The following is a 14,343-nucleotide window of genomic DNA, read 5'->3' as shown; positions in this document are numbered from 1 at the left end:
AAAAGCGATTATTTTATTTATCAATTTATTTATCACGCTCGGAATTATTTTTAACGAATTCTACGTTTAATTTCGTGTCCGAGTTTCAAATTATAAGTTTCTTTGAAAAATGAACAACACGAGAACACATGAATTTGCTCGTTACCGCCGCTGGGTGTCAAACTCATCACTGGCGAGTTCTGAAAGACTCCCACCCCCCCCCCCTCCCCCGAAAGTTAGCTAATATACTCGCTCAATAACACTGAAGCTTTACTTTCTGCTAACTTCCTACTGACCAACAGAAACAAACAACTTTATAAGAAGTAGGGTGGACCATGCACTCAAGCACTTCGTGGTCTCAACAGTGAACGACTTACTTGCCAACAGCTCTGTTAAAAAGTTGTCAATGTGGAAGCAGAAGGCAAGTTAGTTGAGGTTACAGAATTTCTAGCTTCTTGCTTCTTGGCTTCTGGGTTGAGTCTACGTCCTTGTAATTGATTATGTGTTCTAACGTTTCGGTGTGTCTTGTTGCAAGAACAATGTTATTCGCCCTTGAAGATAATTGCAACAAGGCACGCCGAAAAGTCGGGCACATAATCACGGGCCTCGACCAAGAAGCCAAGAAGCAGTTGATGACTTGCACTCGTGGAAGTTGAGAAAACTGTTTGTACAAGAACGAACAGTGTAATTGTTTACATCAGCTCCATTTCGACAGTTCTCTTGGCAAATCTTAATCCAATGCTGAAGCCACGTGCAGAGGACAAGAATCTGTCTATATCCATCACTAGTCTATGGAAATTACACATACTTCCATTTTGCGTCTTACCTCACTTTCTCTTACTCATCTACTCTATTAATCAATCTCACTCGCTCAATCATTCTCACTCACTTAATCACTCTCACTCGCTATCACTCTCTCGCTCAATCACGCTCACTAGCTCTATCACTTTCACTCGCTCTATTACCTTTTACTCTCATCTTCCATAGGACAACTATGAAATTCGAACTAAAACAATAACATTATGTGATGGAGAAATAAAGATAAAGGTGGTTTCAAAAACCTGAACTGGGTGTTTCAAATCCAAAAAGTGCTCTGGAAAAAAAAACGCATGTTAGCCAATTTCACTCGCTAGAAGCACCAGCGAGCGTCGCACAAACACAAACATACCTTTGACTAGGCGTTTCACTTAATTGCACGTCTCGCTGGTTCTTTAAAGGCACGTTCTACAATAACACGGAAACGAAGACGGATCACGTAAACGGATACGATCTCACGGAACAGAGTTTCTACAATGGCACGCAGACGGAGACGTAACCGCACGGATTAGCTCGGCAATGCTGAGCTCTTCCGTTTACGTACATTCGTGGTACCAATAGAAACTTGTTTGTTTTTGTTCTAAATACGTACAAAAAAAAAAAATTTTTTTTCAAATACAAGAATATCTAGTGATCTATTATTATTTTGTGGTTTATTTTTATTACATATGACAATTCTACCCGTGCTATGATATCGATGCATAACATATTTCCTTTTGTATTACCTTTTACTTTATGTTTCAATTATTCATACTAGACATAACTTCAGATTGTGTGTCTGTTGTGTGTGTCAATGATTTAATTAATTTTGTTTTGTATTTGTTAATTGTCATTTTTTTGTGTTTGTTTGTTTTTATGTATGGTGTCTACCACCCTGGCTCATCGCTGTTGGTAGTCATCTCACAACATTAATAATAAATATATTTCGTAATTAAAGTAATCTTGAAATGTAACCACATTGTTTGTCGTTGGTTATGTTTCCGTGCAGAAGACGCGACAGTGCCGACTCACCCGAGAAGCCGCAGCACGCAGCCGCCAGCCGGGCGAGCTTGCGCAGCGCGCGTGCGCAGTAGCGCGCCGCGCGGCAGCACAGGAACCTCGCCAGCGTCCACAGCCGCTTCAGGTCGACCATCGCGAGCAACAGGCGCGCAGTGCAGCGAACCCAAACAACCCCCTCGCTGGGCGACCTACTTCAAGGGTCCCGCGACAACGACTGTCCGCCCTTCAACCGGTGACGCCTAACGGCCGCGCGTCTCCCTCGACCAAGGAAGGGGGGAGGTCGGGGAGAGGAAGACAAGAACCCGCCGGGTACTTTGAACCATGCCCGCTTATCACACGACTCACGTGGAAGGGCCCCGTGAGAGATAGGGGGGGTAGGGGGGTTACGTCGCGACGGATGGGTCACCCGCTCGTCCGCCAATTCCGCGGCGTGCGTCTCAAGAAAGAAAAAGAAGAAAAAAAATCGGCGAGATTCTGCTGACGTATCGCTTCCCGGTTCCGTTAGTCACCAAAGAAAAAAAAAGGTGCCGCGCCGGAAATGAAATCCCTCGTCGCTGGCGCCGATGAACGACGGTCGTACTTCCGGTCACTCGTCATCGCCAGAGCTTCATAGTTTCGGGCCCGTTAACCAGATAAGGGAGGGTTCCGGAGCGGATACACTACGAAAACAGATTACACAACAGCTGACGACAGTTGCATACCCAGGGGTCATAGGGATATAGGGTAAGTGACCCAAATATGAGACCCGGCCTTAATATGAGACCCTTGGTTATCTTGACAAGTAAAAGCTGCTACCTATCAGCCGCTCTTGGAACTACCAGCAGCCTCCATTTCCCGACTACGGATAGTGAGACTTTTATCTGACGCGCGCGAAATTCAGAATAACAGTTTATACAATATTCTTCATTTTGAGTTTTCGTGAGTGGCATATTGCAGTTTTATTATCAACATAGAGGTTCGTTTATATTAATTATCCATTCATACTCTCTTATGAGCAGTGAAGTAAGCTTCCATGTGTATAAATAAGGAACTATGGCAGTTTAAAATTTCATTCTTATTGATGTGTTTTGTAGCGGCCATTATAAGGTGCCTAATATGAGACCACTTATGTATCCTAATTTGATATAGGGTCTCATATTAGCAGGTGGGGCTACAAGCGGGCCGCAAAATATTTTTGTGTTCCAAAAGGAACTCTTGAACGGTACGTAAAAGATAAAAATAAGTCACCTGAAGCTTTAGTAAACGTTCATTTGGGTAGACGACCAATTTTGACAGATGAGTTCGAATCGGAATTTGAGCGTTACTATGTTGATATGGATTCCCGGTTTTATGGACTGAGGAGAAAATACATCAAGCACTTAGCATTTCAGTTAGCATTAAGGAATGGCATTAAACATCCTTTTCCAGAAGACAAAAAAACTGCTGGCAGGAAGTGTCTAAAAGGGTTTTTAAAGCGTCACCCACAGCTCTCTGTCCGCAGTCCTCGGGGAACATCGTTTGCAAGAGTGAAAGGTTTCAATCCTGACAGTGTTTCGAAATTTTTCGATTTATATGGAAGAGAATTGGAAAAAATTGATAACCAGCCATACCGTCTTTACAATGTAGACGAAACAGGAATAACTGTTGTACAGCACAAGCACAGCAAAGTGCTCACCTTGAAGGGTAAAAAGAATGTGGGATGCTTGACATCAGCAGAGAGAGGTTTTTTAATTACAGTTGTAGCTTGCATGAATGCAGTGGGATCATTTGTTCAACCATTAATTGTCTGGCCGAGAAAAAACATGAAGGATGAATTAATGCGTGGGGCTACAACAGGTACAATATCAGCATGTCATCCATCAGGATGGATACAGATGGACATTTTCACGATGTGGTTCAACCATTTCTTAAAATTTGTGAAACCATCCAAGGAATATCCAGTCCTGCTAGTTTTGGATGGACATAATTCTCATACCAGGAATATTTCTCTTCTTGAGAAGGCCAGGGAAAGCCACGTTTCTATCATCTGCTTACCTCCACACTCATCTAATAAGATGCAGCCGTTGGACGTAGGTTTTATGTTCCCTCTCAAGACATATTATGCTCAAGTAGTAGAAGACTGGCTGTGCCAAAACCCAAATCATGTTGTTACAAACTTTACAGTGGCTAAACATTTCAATGCTGCATACCTAAGAGCAGCAACAATGGAAATATCTGTTAATTCTTTTAATAAAACAGGCCTGTTTCCATTTAACCGAAACATATTTCGTGATTATGAATTTGGTGCTTTCTCTGAATCATTAAATGGCCAAGAAACTAGAGAATAAAATGGAGCTCAAGAGAATTCAGATACAGCCATTTGTAGAGAATACCAGAGCCACCCAAGAAAAACTTTGATGCAGACAGATCAGCCATGTTGCAGCAGTGCAGTTAGGCCCTTTATCAGACCTTTGGTTGTCACCACTACCAAATTTTCCTTCAAAAGAAACATCCAGTAGATGTGGCAGTGCTAATGTTATCACATCATCGCGATACAAAACAAGCTTGGATAAAAATGTCGCAAGAAAGAAAAAGGCTGAAGCTCGTAAGAAATTGGTTCTTGGGAAACAGAAAGGAAACGAAGCTAGACCTACACAAACCAGATCTCGCAACATGGACAAATTACGGATAACTACAAAATCATTCATCACTGTAGATTCTGAAGACTCCAGTGACGAAAATATTTTGCTGCATGACAGTTCAAATGAAAGTGATGGATCTGAAAGTGATGATGATGCAGAGTGTTTGTTATGCGGCTGCCTTTTCTCAGAGGGCAAACATGGCGAGAAATGGCGGCAGTGCCTCAAGTGCTATGGGTGGGCTCATGAAGATTGCGGAGCTGATCCATGTTTTGTGTCTCCTATGTGTAACAAACAAAAGTGCAAAAAGTGACTAAATGATTTCAAATATGGAATTTGGAACATAATGTAGGGAATGTCTCATATCAGGAACACGTTATTGTTTTCATAATATTTCACATTATTTTTTTTTATTTCTTAGTTTAATTACTTTCTGTTTTAATACAAGTACTCAATCCTGTTTCGAAGTAAAAGTGCATTACATAATATATCATCTATGATAAATAAATCTACCAATAGTGGTTTTAATAACAAAATATAAATATTTTTAAAAAGGGGTTTCATATTCGGTACACATGCCCTACCCGCCCCCGAAATCCTGAAAAAAATATAACATTCCCGCCTACAAATGGAAATTATTTGAAAGCAAACAGCGGACAAAGTGGTTCATTTCCGCCCCCAAAAAATATTCTGCTTTATCTTACATGTGATAACACTCTGCAAATTGGTTTAAAATTTCTATATATAAACCCCAGATTAAATTTGAACTACAGGCTGAGATGAGCCTTGAACAGCTGTTCCCAAAAGGCATTCCGCGGAACCCTGGGGTTCCGTGAGTCAGGATGAGTGTCATATAAAGCAGGCACAACTAATGTCAAAGAACGTTCTTTGAAGGAGTTGGGGTTCTGCCAAAAGTAAAATATCTCAAAACATAAGCATTAAAATCTTTCCATTATTTACTGTTGGTAACAGTTCAACATTTTTCCCTATTTTACTAAATATGCAATATTCAATCAATCACATTCTATGTATTTCTCAAAACAAACTAAATTTTTGAGAAATTTTGTTTTGTTAATATTAATTTAACATCGTTTGTAACAAATAACATTTTTTTAAAATTTGTTATACTCATGGTGGGTACAGTTTGTTTTGCTTATAGGGGAAGGTCGGGTAATACCGGACAGCGGGTGATACCGGACAGTACCAGTTTCCAGAGGTGCGCGCTAGGGGCAGCACCAGTCGGTCGTTTGTCTCGTAGGTCTCTGTGAAGGACACGCAGTGTCGCCATTATGAGTTCGTGCGTTGTCTGCTTGTTGAGTAGTGCTACGTTTTATTGATTTTAGGCCAAGATCTTCTGCACGAAGATAACTTTGCCGGGTTGTTACAACATAACAAGTAAGATATTTATAAGTTTAAGTATAGTAACTTGTGTACTAACCATTTATATATTACCATACAGTGTAACATCTGTGTGCGACAAATACTAAATATTTTATGACGTAATTTCGATGGCATGTCCGTCGGGTAATATCGGACAACCTGCTGGAGGGTTATATCGGACGGTTGCGGGTGGTATCGGACACAATGGTAGAGTAATTTCCCGTCTATTCTGATTCAAGTATTCTTTCTATTTGCAGAAAATGGAGAAAAGAAGGGGAAGGTGGAAAGAAGAAGATATGAAATTAGCAGTAGAGCATGTTATAAATAAAGAAATGAGCATTAGAGAAGCAAGTGAACAATTTTCTGTTCCGAAGAGTACACTAGGTGATCGACTCATTAAACTTGGTTCGGGAAATGAGGCAATTATGAAACCACACATGGGTACTTTCAGTAATACATTCAGTGATGCACACGAGGAGCAGTTATACAACCATGTTAAAGCTTTAGATAGACAACTCATGCCATTAACTCGAGATGAATTTCTTAAATTATCTTTTGACTTGGCAGAACACCTAAATATTGATCATCGCTTCAATAAGCAAAAAGAGAGGGCTGGGAAAGACTTCTATTATGAGTTCATGAAGAGGCACCCCGATTTGAGCCTAAGGTCTGCAGAATCCACAAGTTTGCAGCGAGCTGCAGGGTTTAATAAAGAACAAGTTGATCGGTTTTATGAAAAGCTGACTGAATTAATGGACAAATATTCATTTAGTCCATCGCGGATCTTTAATGCAGATGAAACTGGGGTATCCTGTGTTCACAACAATCAACTGAAAGTCATGACAATAAAGGGAAAGAAACAAGTGGGGAAATTAACATCAGGCGAAAGAGGAAGAAATGTAACTGTTCTCTTATGCATCAATGCTTCTGGAGACATGTTTGTTCCCCCACTCTTTGTTTTCCCCAGAGTTCGCATCGATAAGGATCTCACTAAAGATGCTCCTGTTGGAAGTGTGTTTGACGGACAACAAAGTGGTTGGATAACCAAAGATGGATTCCTAAAATGGTTCAAATTATTTGTTGAACGAGTTGTGCCAAGTGAAAAGAACCCTACACTGTTAATTGTTGATGGTCATTCAAGTCACAAGGACTTAGAAGTGATTCTGTTTGCTCGTTCCCACCACGTCCATATCCTGAGTTTACCACCTCATACAACTCACAAAATGCAACCACTGGACAGAGTAGTTATGAAGCCATTTAAGAATGCTTTCAATGAAGCATGTTCTTTGTGGATGCGAAAATATCCAAAGCTGAAAATTGCTCTCAAGGACATAGCTGGACTGGTTAACTATGCATTAGCAAAAGTCTGCAGAATGGAACTCGCTCAATCAGCATTCATGTGCACTGGAATTTACCCACTCAACCGTAGCATATTCACAGACTTGGATTTCCATACTAGTTTGAATGACTTACCAATCACTGTTCAAGAAGAATCTCCACCGTGTGTTCGAAGACAGAGTTCACCAGAGCCTTCAACTTCAGATCAAGCAGTAGGTCTAACAACACAGCAAATGTCAACTCCATCATGCTCCAGAATGGAAGGTTCTGAAAGCACTGTACTGCACACTTCAGCCTTCAATGTAGTAGAACAAATTTCTCCACTTCCTAGCAGTGCAGTTGCCAAGTTGGCCTCACGAAAACGACGGGGAGACAGAAGTGAAGTTCTAACATCTAGCCCATACAAAAATGAGCTTGAAGCAAAAAGATGCAAGTTGAATGTGAATCAAAAGTCGCAAACCACTAAGAAACTAAAAGGGAAACATCTCAGAAAAACATCAATGCATAGAACACCCCAACCAAAAGTTCCATGTGCAACAAACGAAGAGACTACTGACTGTATCATTTGCGGTGAAAATTTCAGTGAGGATTGGATACAATGTACCATATGTAAAGGATGGGCACATGAAAACTGTGCTGACCTTGAAGGGGATGCTGTATTTTATAAGTGTGATGTTTGTAAGAAAACCTAAATGTTATTTACAGGCGGTATTTTGTAAAAATCTGAAGGGGAAATGACTGTCCGATATAACCCTCCAGTTTACTGAAACTTCCAAATACCACTGTTTGTTCAAATGTAAAATACTAATATTTCTAAATGTTTTGGCCCATTTTCTTTATTAGGCATTATAAATAATTAAAGTACAATTCCAGAGACATATGTACATTTCATTTTTTGCAGTAAGTTATATTTTTATTAAAAGAAAACCTAAGGTGTCCGGTACTGCCCGACCTTCCCCTATGCTTAAAAAACTTTTCAAAGTAATTTAAAGCCTGTTATCGCTTTAGTTGCATTAATATTCTTAAAGGGCATTGAAAATTCAGTACAGAATAATCATTCATCATCAACATTTTATCAGAACATGTTCAAGCATTTTAGATTCATTATTTATTTTCTCTCACTGCATTAATTTTTAATATATAACATTGAAGAAATAACAATTTTTTTTAAAATAAACCAATTCATAATTCTACAATAAAATTCCAATACAAATTTAAAATTTACATGAAATCTTATATAATATAGTCAGCTAGAATGATGTGCTGATTAATAGAATTTTCTGAAAATTCATTAAAGCTGACATTTTGTTTTGTATTTTTTTTTCCTTCAAATTAGAAAACAAAGCACATACCTAGTTTTTAATTCTACCTCTATTTAAAAAAAAAGTTTTCATTGTTTTTTAAGATATTTGAATTTAATGATTTAAAGTAAACATTTTCTTTACTGCCAGTAAAAAAAAAAATTAATCCTGTGAACATTGCCCTGTTGAATTAACAGTGCATCATGTTTGTTTTCTAGCAACCCTACTGATATTGCAGTTTACCAACCACTACCACTCACATAGATAAAGAATGGAATCTCTGGCAACAGTCCTCAAAGCTACATAGCTCTTAGTAATTTATACTTATATCCATGCTTCTGATGACACAAATTGATCCTGTGGTGCATTTAGTGGAATTTATAAAAAATGTAAATAAATATGAACTAAAAAGTAGAAAATAATATTATATTAAAAAACACTAAAAAACACACTTTCTATGTTAAATGAACTAAAAAGTAAAAAATAATCTTAAAATTTAAGTAATTTGTTCAAAAGTGAAAGGATTAACTACAACTATGTGTAAGGTAACTTTTTTAATAAGCTTAAAATAAGAATCAAATCAAGTAATAAGCAAAACAATTAGATTTGATAAAAAAAAAAGATGGGTGCTTGATATCAGTTGTCTTAAATTTACTAACACTATTGTGTATTCGTTAGGATAGTATCATTAAGAAAATGAAAGAAGAGAGCACTGCACACTTCATATCAGATGTCTTAAATTTTCTAACACAAATGGCTATTCTTTAGCATAGAGTTACTATGAAAATGGGGGGAGACAGAGAGAGACACACACGGATGAAATAGAAATAGAAATGAAATAGCGTGAAATAAAAATGATTAACGTGATCACGTGTGTGCCCCTTCTTTCCATGGTAATCCTTCAGATTTTCGCCCCTCCTTTTCAGTAATTGGAGTAAATAAATACCACAGCCAGACACGCTATTGTTACAGACCGATGTTGTAATGAACTCGTGATCAACCTATGAACCAAGGGACCCAAAACTACTTCACGCCTGTCTGTAACTCCTACTTCATTAAACAATGGCATGGTAGATAACATTCCCACGGCCAGGACTGGATAAGTCTTGAAAAAAGACGCTGCCTAACACGATAGCTTAAGATAGCAAGTGACTGTAAATAAGAGCCCTCGGCAAAGAATGTGTCAATACATCTATCTGACAAGAGATCAAATAAAAGGTGAATATCCTCAAGAAAACTAAGAACATAAAACTTATTAATAATGCCTAGAGCCATGCATTTGTGTTTCTATTTTATGGCACAAAGTGGTGTTATCATAGCTAAAAGTATTTTTATCCCCCGTTGCACATTTACGTCAATTTTTACTGAAATATCTACATTTTTATTTTAACAATACCAATAGTTTTATGTAATTTACACAGCACTACAGCTTATTGCTAGTACTAATAGTAAAAAGTAATTCACCACTTACCACCAATACAATAATACCCTTTAAAAAAAATGCTAAGGTAGGCAAAATGTTAATCATTTTTAGATTTTTTTATATTTGGTGGAAGGCAAAACATAACTGTTTGAGAAGGAACCAAATACTAATGCTTATAGAGTGTTATTAAGTCAAATAATACTTTTTTACCTTGTTACTAAAGGCAAGGTGTACCTACAAGTACAACCACTATTCATCAAATTTCAGGTAATCAGTACACAAGATGTGATCGAGTAAATATCATGTGCAGTTTTTGCTTCAGGATCAAACTAAACTCAAAAAAGTTTCAGAAATGAAACTACTTAATATCTAAAGTTGGCAGGAAAAAAAACTCTGCCTAATAAATAAACTTGTTTTAATCTTATCAGACTTATAAAGCATTTATTTATTTACATTATACTTTGTAAACAGCAGTACTGAAATGAACATATGAAGGCAGTGCTGTAATTATTGAGAATAATTAAACAGTAATATGACTATAATAATGTCAAAGATATTTATAACTGTTTTTTTTATTAAACCTTAAAAACCTGCTTTAAAATAGTTTTTGTGTGAAGGAATGTTAATTGGAATTAATGTATACAAGTATTACTCAAACAAATCAAAACCACGTCAAATCATGACACCCAGCTCTGTGACAGTCACAGCGGCATCAATAAATTTAAAGTTGGCTATCGCAGATAAAATGTTTCTGATTGAAACAGAAAAAGATATACAGCTAGGTAGTTAATGTGCCCATTAGAATTCTTTAAATGAATCACTGGCAACGAACTTCACTGAATAGCTTTATTGCATATATACTATTATAAAACAGTATTTGTTTGTCTTTTTGTTTGTTTGACTGAGTATCATTCAAAAACTACTGGACTGATTTTGATGAAACATTTAATATTTTTTTACTTAAAAACTGACATATATTTTATCTCGCTACAATGACGGGAGCCGGAGATATAACATAAAAACCACATTTTTGCACACATACGAGATTTATTGAATGTTGACCACTGGCTTAGATTAAAGTCTCTCAATTGCTTTTATTTCGACTGGCTATATTTGGTTCATATAGTAATTAAATTTAAACTGTAAGGTAGTGAAAAAGAGGCGTGAATTCAAATTGAAAATAGAAAATCATAGGTAAGTCATAGACAGACAGTGAGTGAGTGTCATTTATCTATGTCAGCCACACAGTCATAAGGTCTGGCAAATTCCTATCCTCCGTGGCGAGACCCATCCACCTAGTGAAGATCGCAGTGGCTAGCAAACTAACAGCGTTAATAACAGTTAAGATTTTAATTTCCTCAATAGGTGGCGCTGCCTTGAATTTGTAATGCGTTATGTTTGGTGCATCCGTTACGTCTTGCCTAGGGGATTCTTCCCTTCCCACAAACTAGAGCTGAAGGTTGGCATCACTGTTTTGCTGATGCATAACTTTGATGCACTGACATCATGCAACGTTATCATGCTGTGCATCACAGAGCTAGGGAGAAACTGACCGAATTAGCTAAAGGAGAGAGCATGTTGTTTCCCTGATAATTCCCGATAAATAGCCATTACAATTTAAGAAGCTGCAATTCGTGCTAAAGTTAACATTTAAAATGACAATAACTTCCAGGGTCAATCATTGACAGTGGCAGGAATTCTTCAGGCACTCCTACTTCTCACATGGCCAGCTCTATGTTGATTTTTCAAGAGTATCGAATACCCAAAACTCATATGTACATAATGGTGGAAAATAATAAATCATATAATGTTGTTTAAAAATTATATTGTATTAAATTAAGAGTGAGAATATTAATTACATGAATCTACCATGTCAATGAAAAGCAAAATTGCAGTACAAATTAGATTTGACTATATTTTTTGTAATTCATTTTCCCTCTTTATTCATTCCCCTCTGATCAAATTTTCAAGTCCACGGGTTTGAAGTCGTGAACAAAAGCATGTTATAAAATCAGATAGGTACTTAATCCATACTAAAAATTAAAAAAAAAGACTTACACACCTTTTATACATATGACAATTAATTCTGTCCATTTCTTAAATAAAATTTTTAAAATAATCAGATATTTTATTTACAATGGTAAAATAACATAAATACCCTCAAATTGCACAAGCAAAGCTGCGGGTTATTGCCTAGTATTTTTATAAATTCTCTATAGTTTATAAAATAATATAAAATTGGGACACAAGTACTGTTATAAAATACTACAAATATAGCTAGGAAAATTTTTAATAAATCATTTAAAGAAGATAATTCCTGTATGTACAGGATAATTATAAAGTTAGTGAAACATTTCAAAAAATCGGTACAGTGAAAAGACTAAGAATTATGTAACAAATTATATACCACGTAAAAGAAAAACTCTCAAAGTATTTTTTCACTAGGTATAAATGTTCTATGTGTCCACCTTGCGTCACACGACACACATCTAATCGATAGTCCAATTCTGCCCATACACGACCCAGAATATCAGGAGTGATGGTAAGAGCAGCTGCTACGATGCAGTGTCTCAATTCGTCAAGGTTCTGTGGTAGAGGTGGAACACAAACACTATCCTTAATGTATACCCACAAGAAAAAATCACAACGGGCGTATTCAAGCACACAAAAGGCTTTCTCTGCCTGGTTCGCAGCCATTTTCAGCAACTACATGCACTAGCGCCCCTGTCTGTTGTTTTTTAAAATATATTTTTGGCACTACATTCAAAAAAACTTTGAGTGTTGTTTTTTCACGCGGTATATAATTTGTTACGTTATTCTTTTCCATTTCGCTGTACCGATTTTATGAAATGTTTCACGGACTTTATAATTACCCTGTATTTCTGGCACATCGTAGGAGTATGTAGAATTGTGGTGTGCATCATCACTTTATTACTAATATATGAAATTATATAACATGAGGAAATTCAGTAACTGAAAATGCTGAGTGAACCATCATCATTATAATTTGATTTACAATCCATGCTGCCTGTCAGTGCATTTAATTGCCTAATAAGTATTGGATTCAGCAAGTCTTGAAAACAAGCTTTTTTGTTATGGAGGTAGTTAAGTGGCAAAATTTTATTAGTTGGCAGATGGCTGTGTGGATACAAATAAATGTAAACGTCAAGATTACTAAAGTGGACCATGTTACAGCACACAGGCTTAAAATACAAACTCTACATAGATGGCAACACAAGCAGCTATTACTTATTTGAAAACCAAGTTTTTTGTACGAATGTGTTAAGTAATTTTTTGATTACATGATTTTTAGTAGTGAGCATTATCTTTGCAATGCAAGTTCAGTAAAACCTCGTTCATCCGGCTATCCAGATAATCTGGATCAGATTTGTATATTTTTTTATTTATTAATTTTCACATAAAATTTTTTAACTACGTTAGCAACAACGTAATTATAAGTATGCCAAATATTCACTTTTTAATTTGATTCAATATACAGTTCCTGCAAAGATGGTAGAGTTATGCTTTTTGTTGAGTTTTCGTAAGCACATCAGCTGACAAACATTGTCAGTCTGACACCGCTCCAACTGAACTATTGATGATAAAGCATTTGCGTGATCGTGCTTCATTCATATGCCATACGTGTTTGAAACAGAAGTAAGAAAACAAATTCTTGGAAATTGTTCCTTATTGCATATCCAGCTTTCATCAGTTATATATTAATAATATACTTCGCAAATAAAGCTTTGAATCTGAATCTTGTTTTGACTTCATGGTTATTATAAAATTAAATAAGGTACACCTTAAATCATGATATTCTGCGGTACTGGAAAATTACCAGCCTCATTAAATGTATCATGGTCAGATATAATAAAATGAACCAAAATTTTTTTCTTTACTAGTACGGAATTTTTTTTTTTTAAATTTGTAATCTCAAATAATACCCGATATCATCCCGTTTCTCCTGGAAATTTGTTTTCACCAAACCAAAATTCCCTGGCCCGCCAAGCATAAGTATTGAGACACGCACGAGTTGACCGTGATTGCAGTGAAGTGGTACTCACACAGCAGGGGGTCCAGTCTCTCCTTGAAGCTCTTGTTCCTCGTGACGTGAGTGCCGGCACCACTCGAGCGTCCCTGAGTGCGGGGCGAGCTCTCGCACACGGTGTCGTCCTCCTCCGGCCCCAGCACAGGCCGCGCACCCGACACGCGCACCACGGAGGAGCCCGAGGTGTCGTCCCCGCGGAGCAGGGTCTCCCAGCGCGAGCTGTCCCACGGCTCCGAGAACACGGTCTGCGCGTCGTCGTCGCTGGCGTGGGAGCCGCAGAGGCGCGAGCGGCCCCCCTGGTCCTGTGCGTGACGGCCCTCCACGTTGTCGTACGACGACATGCGCGAACACGTCGCGAAGGACCCGTCCAGGTGGGACGTCACGCCACCGGGACTCGTCACAGAGAACGATGCGTCGGGCGACAGGCACAGGTCGGGAAACCTGTACAAAATACATTTTAAC

At 37.7% G+C, this 14,343-nt stretch overlaps 1 protein-coding gene across 5 annotated transcripts in view; it reads right to left on the bottom strand.

Moving 5' to 3' along the window:
- The window catches only part of LOC134534701 (protein sprint), a 731,313-nt gene that overhangs the window by 26,202 nt on the left and 690,768 nt on the right, over window positions 1-14,343 (bottom strand). For all 5 annotated transcript variants that reach the window (XM_063373173.1, XM_063373175.1, XM_063373177.1 and 2 more), the window contains one exon: window positions 13,898-14,322. In XM_063373173.1, the coding sequence (XP_063229243.1) occupies window positions 13,898-14,322 (425 nt within the window). The remainder of the gene's footprint in view (window positions 1-13,897; window positions 14,323-14,343) is intronic.

Source organism: Bacillus rossius, chromosome 8 (assembly GCF_032445375.1).
Source record: "Bacillus rossius redtenbacheri isolate Brsri chromosome 8, Brsri_v3, whole genome shotgun sequence".
NCBI classification, from domain to species: domain Eukaryota; kingdom Metazoa; phylum Arthropoda; class Insecta; order Phasmatodea; family Bacillidae; genus Bacillus; species Bacillus rossius.
This window is presented reverse-complemented; position numbering and strand designations above follow the sequence as displayed.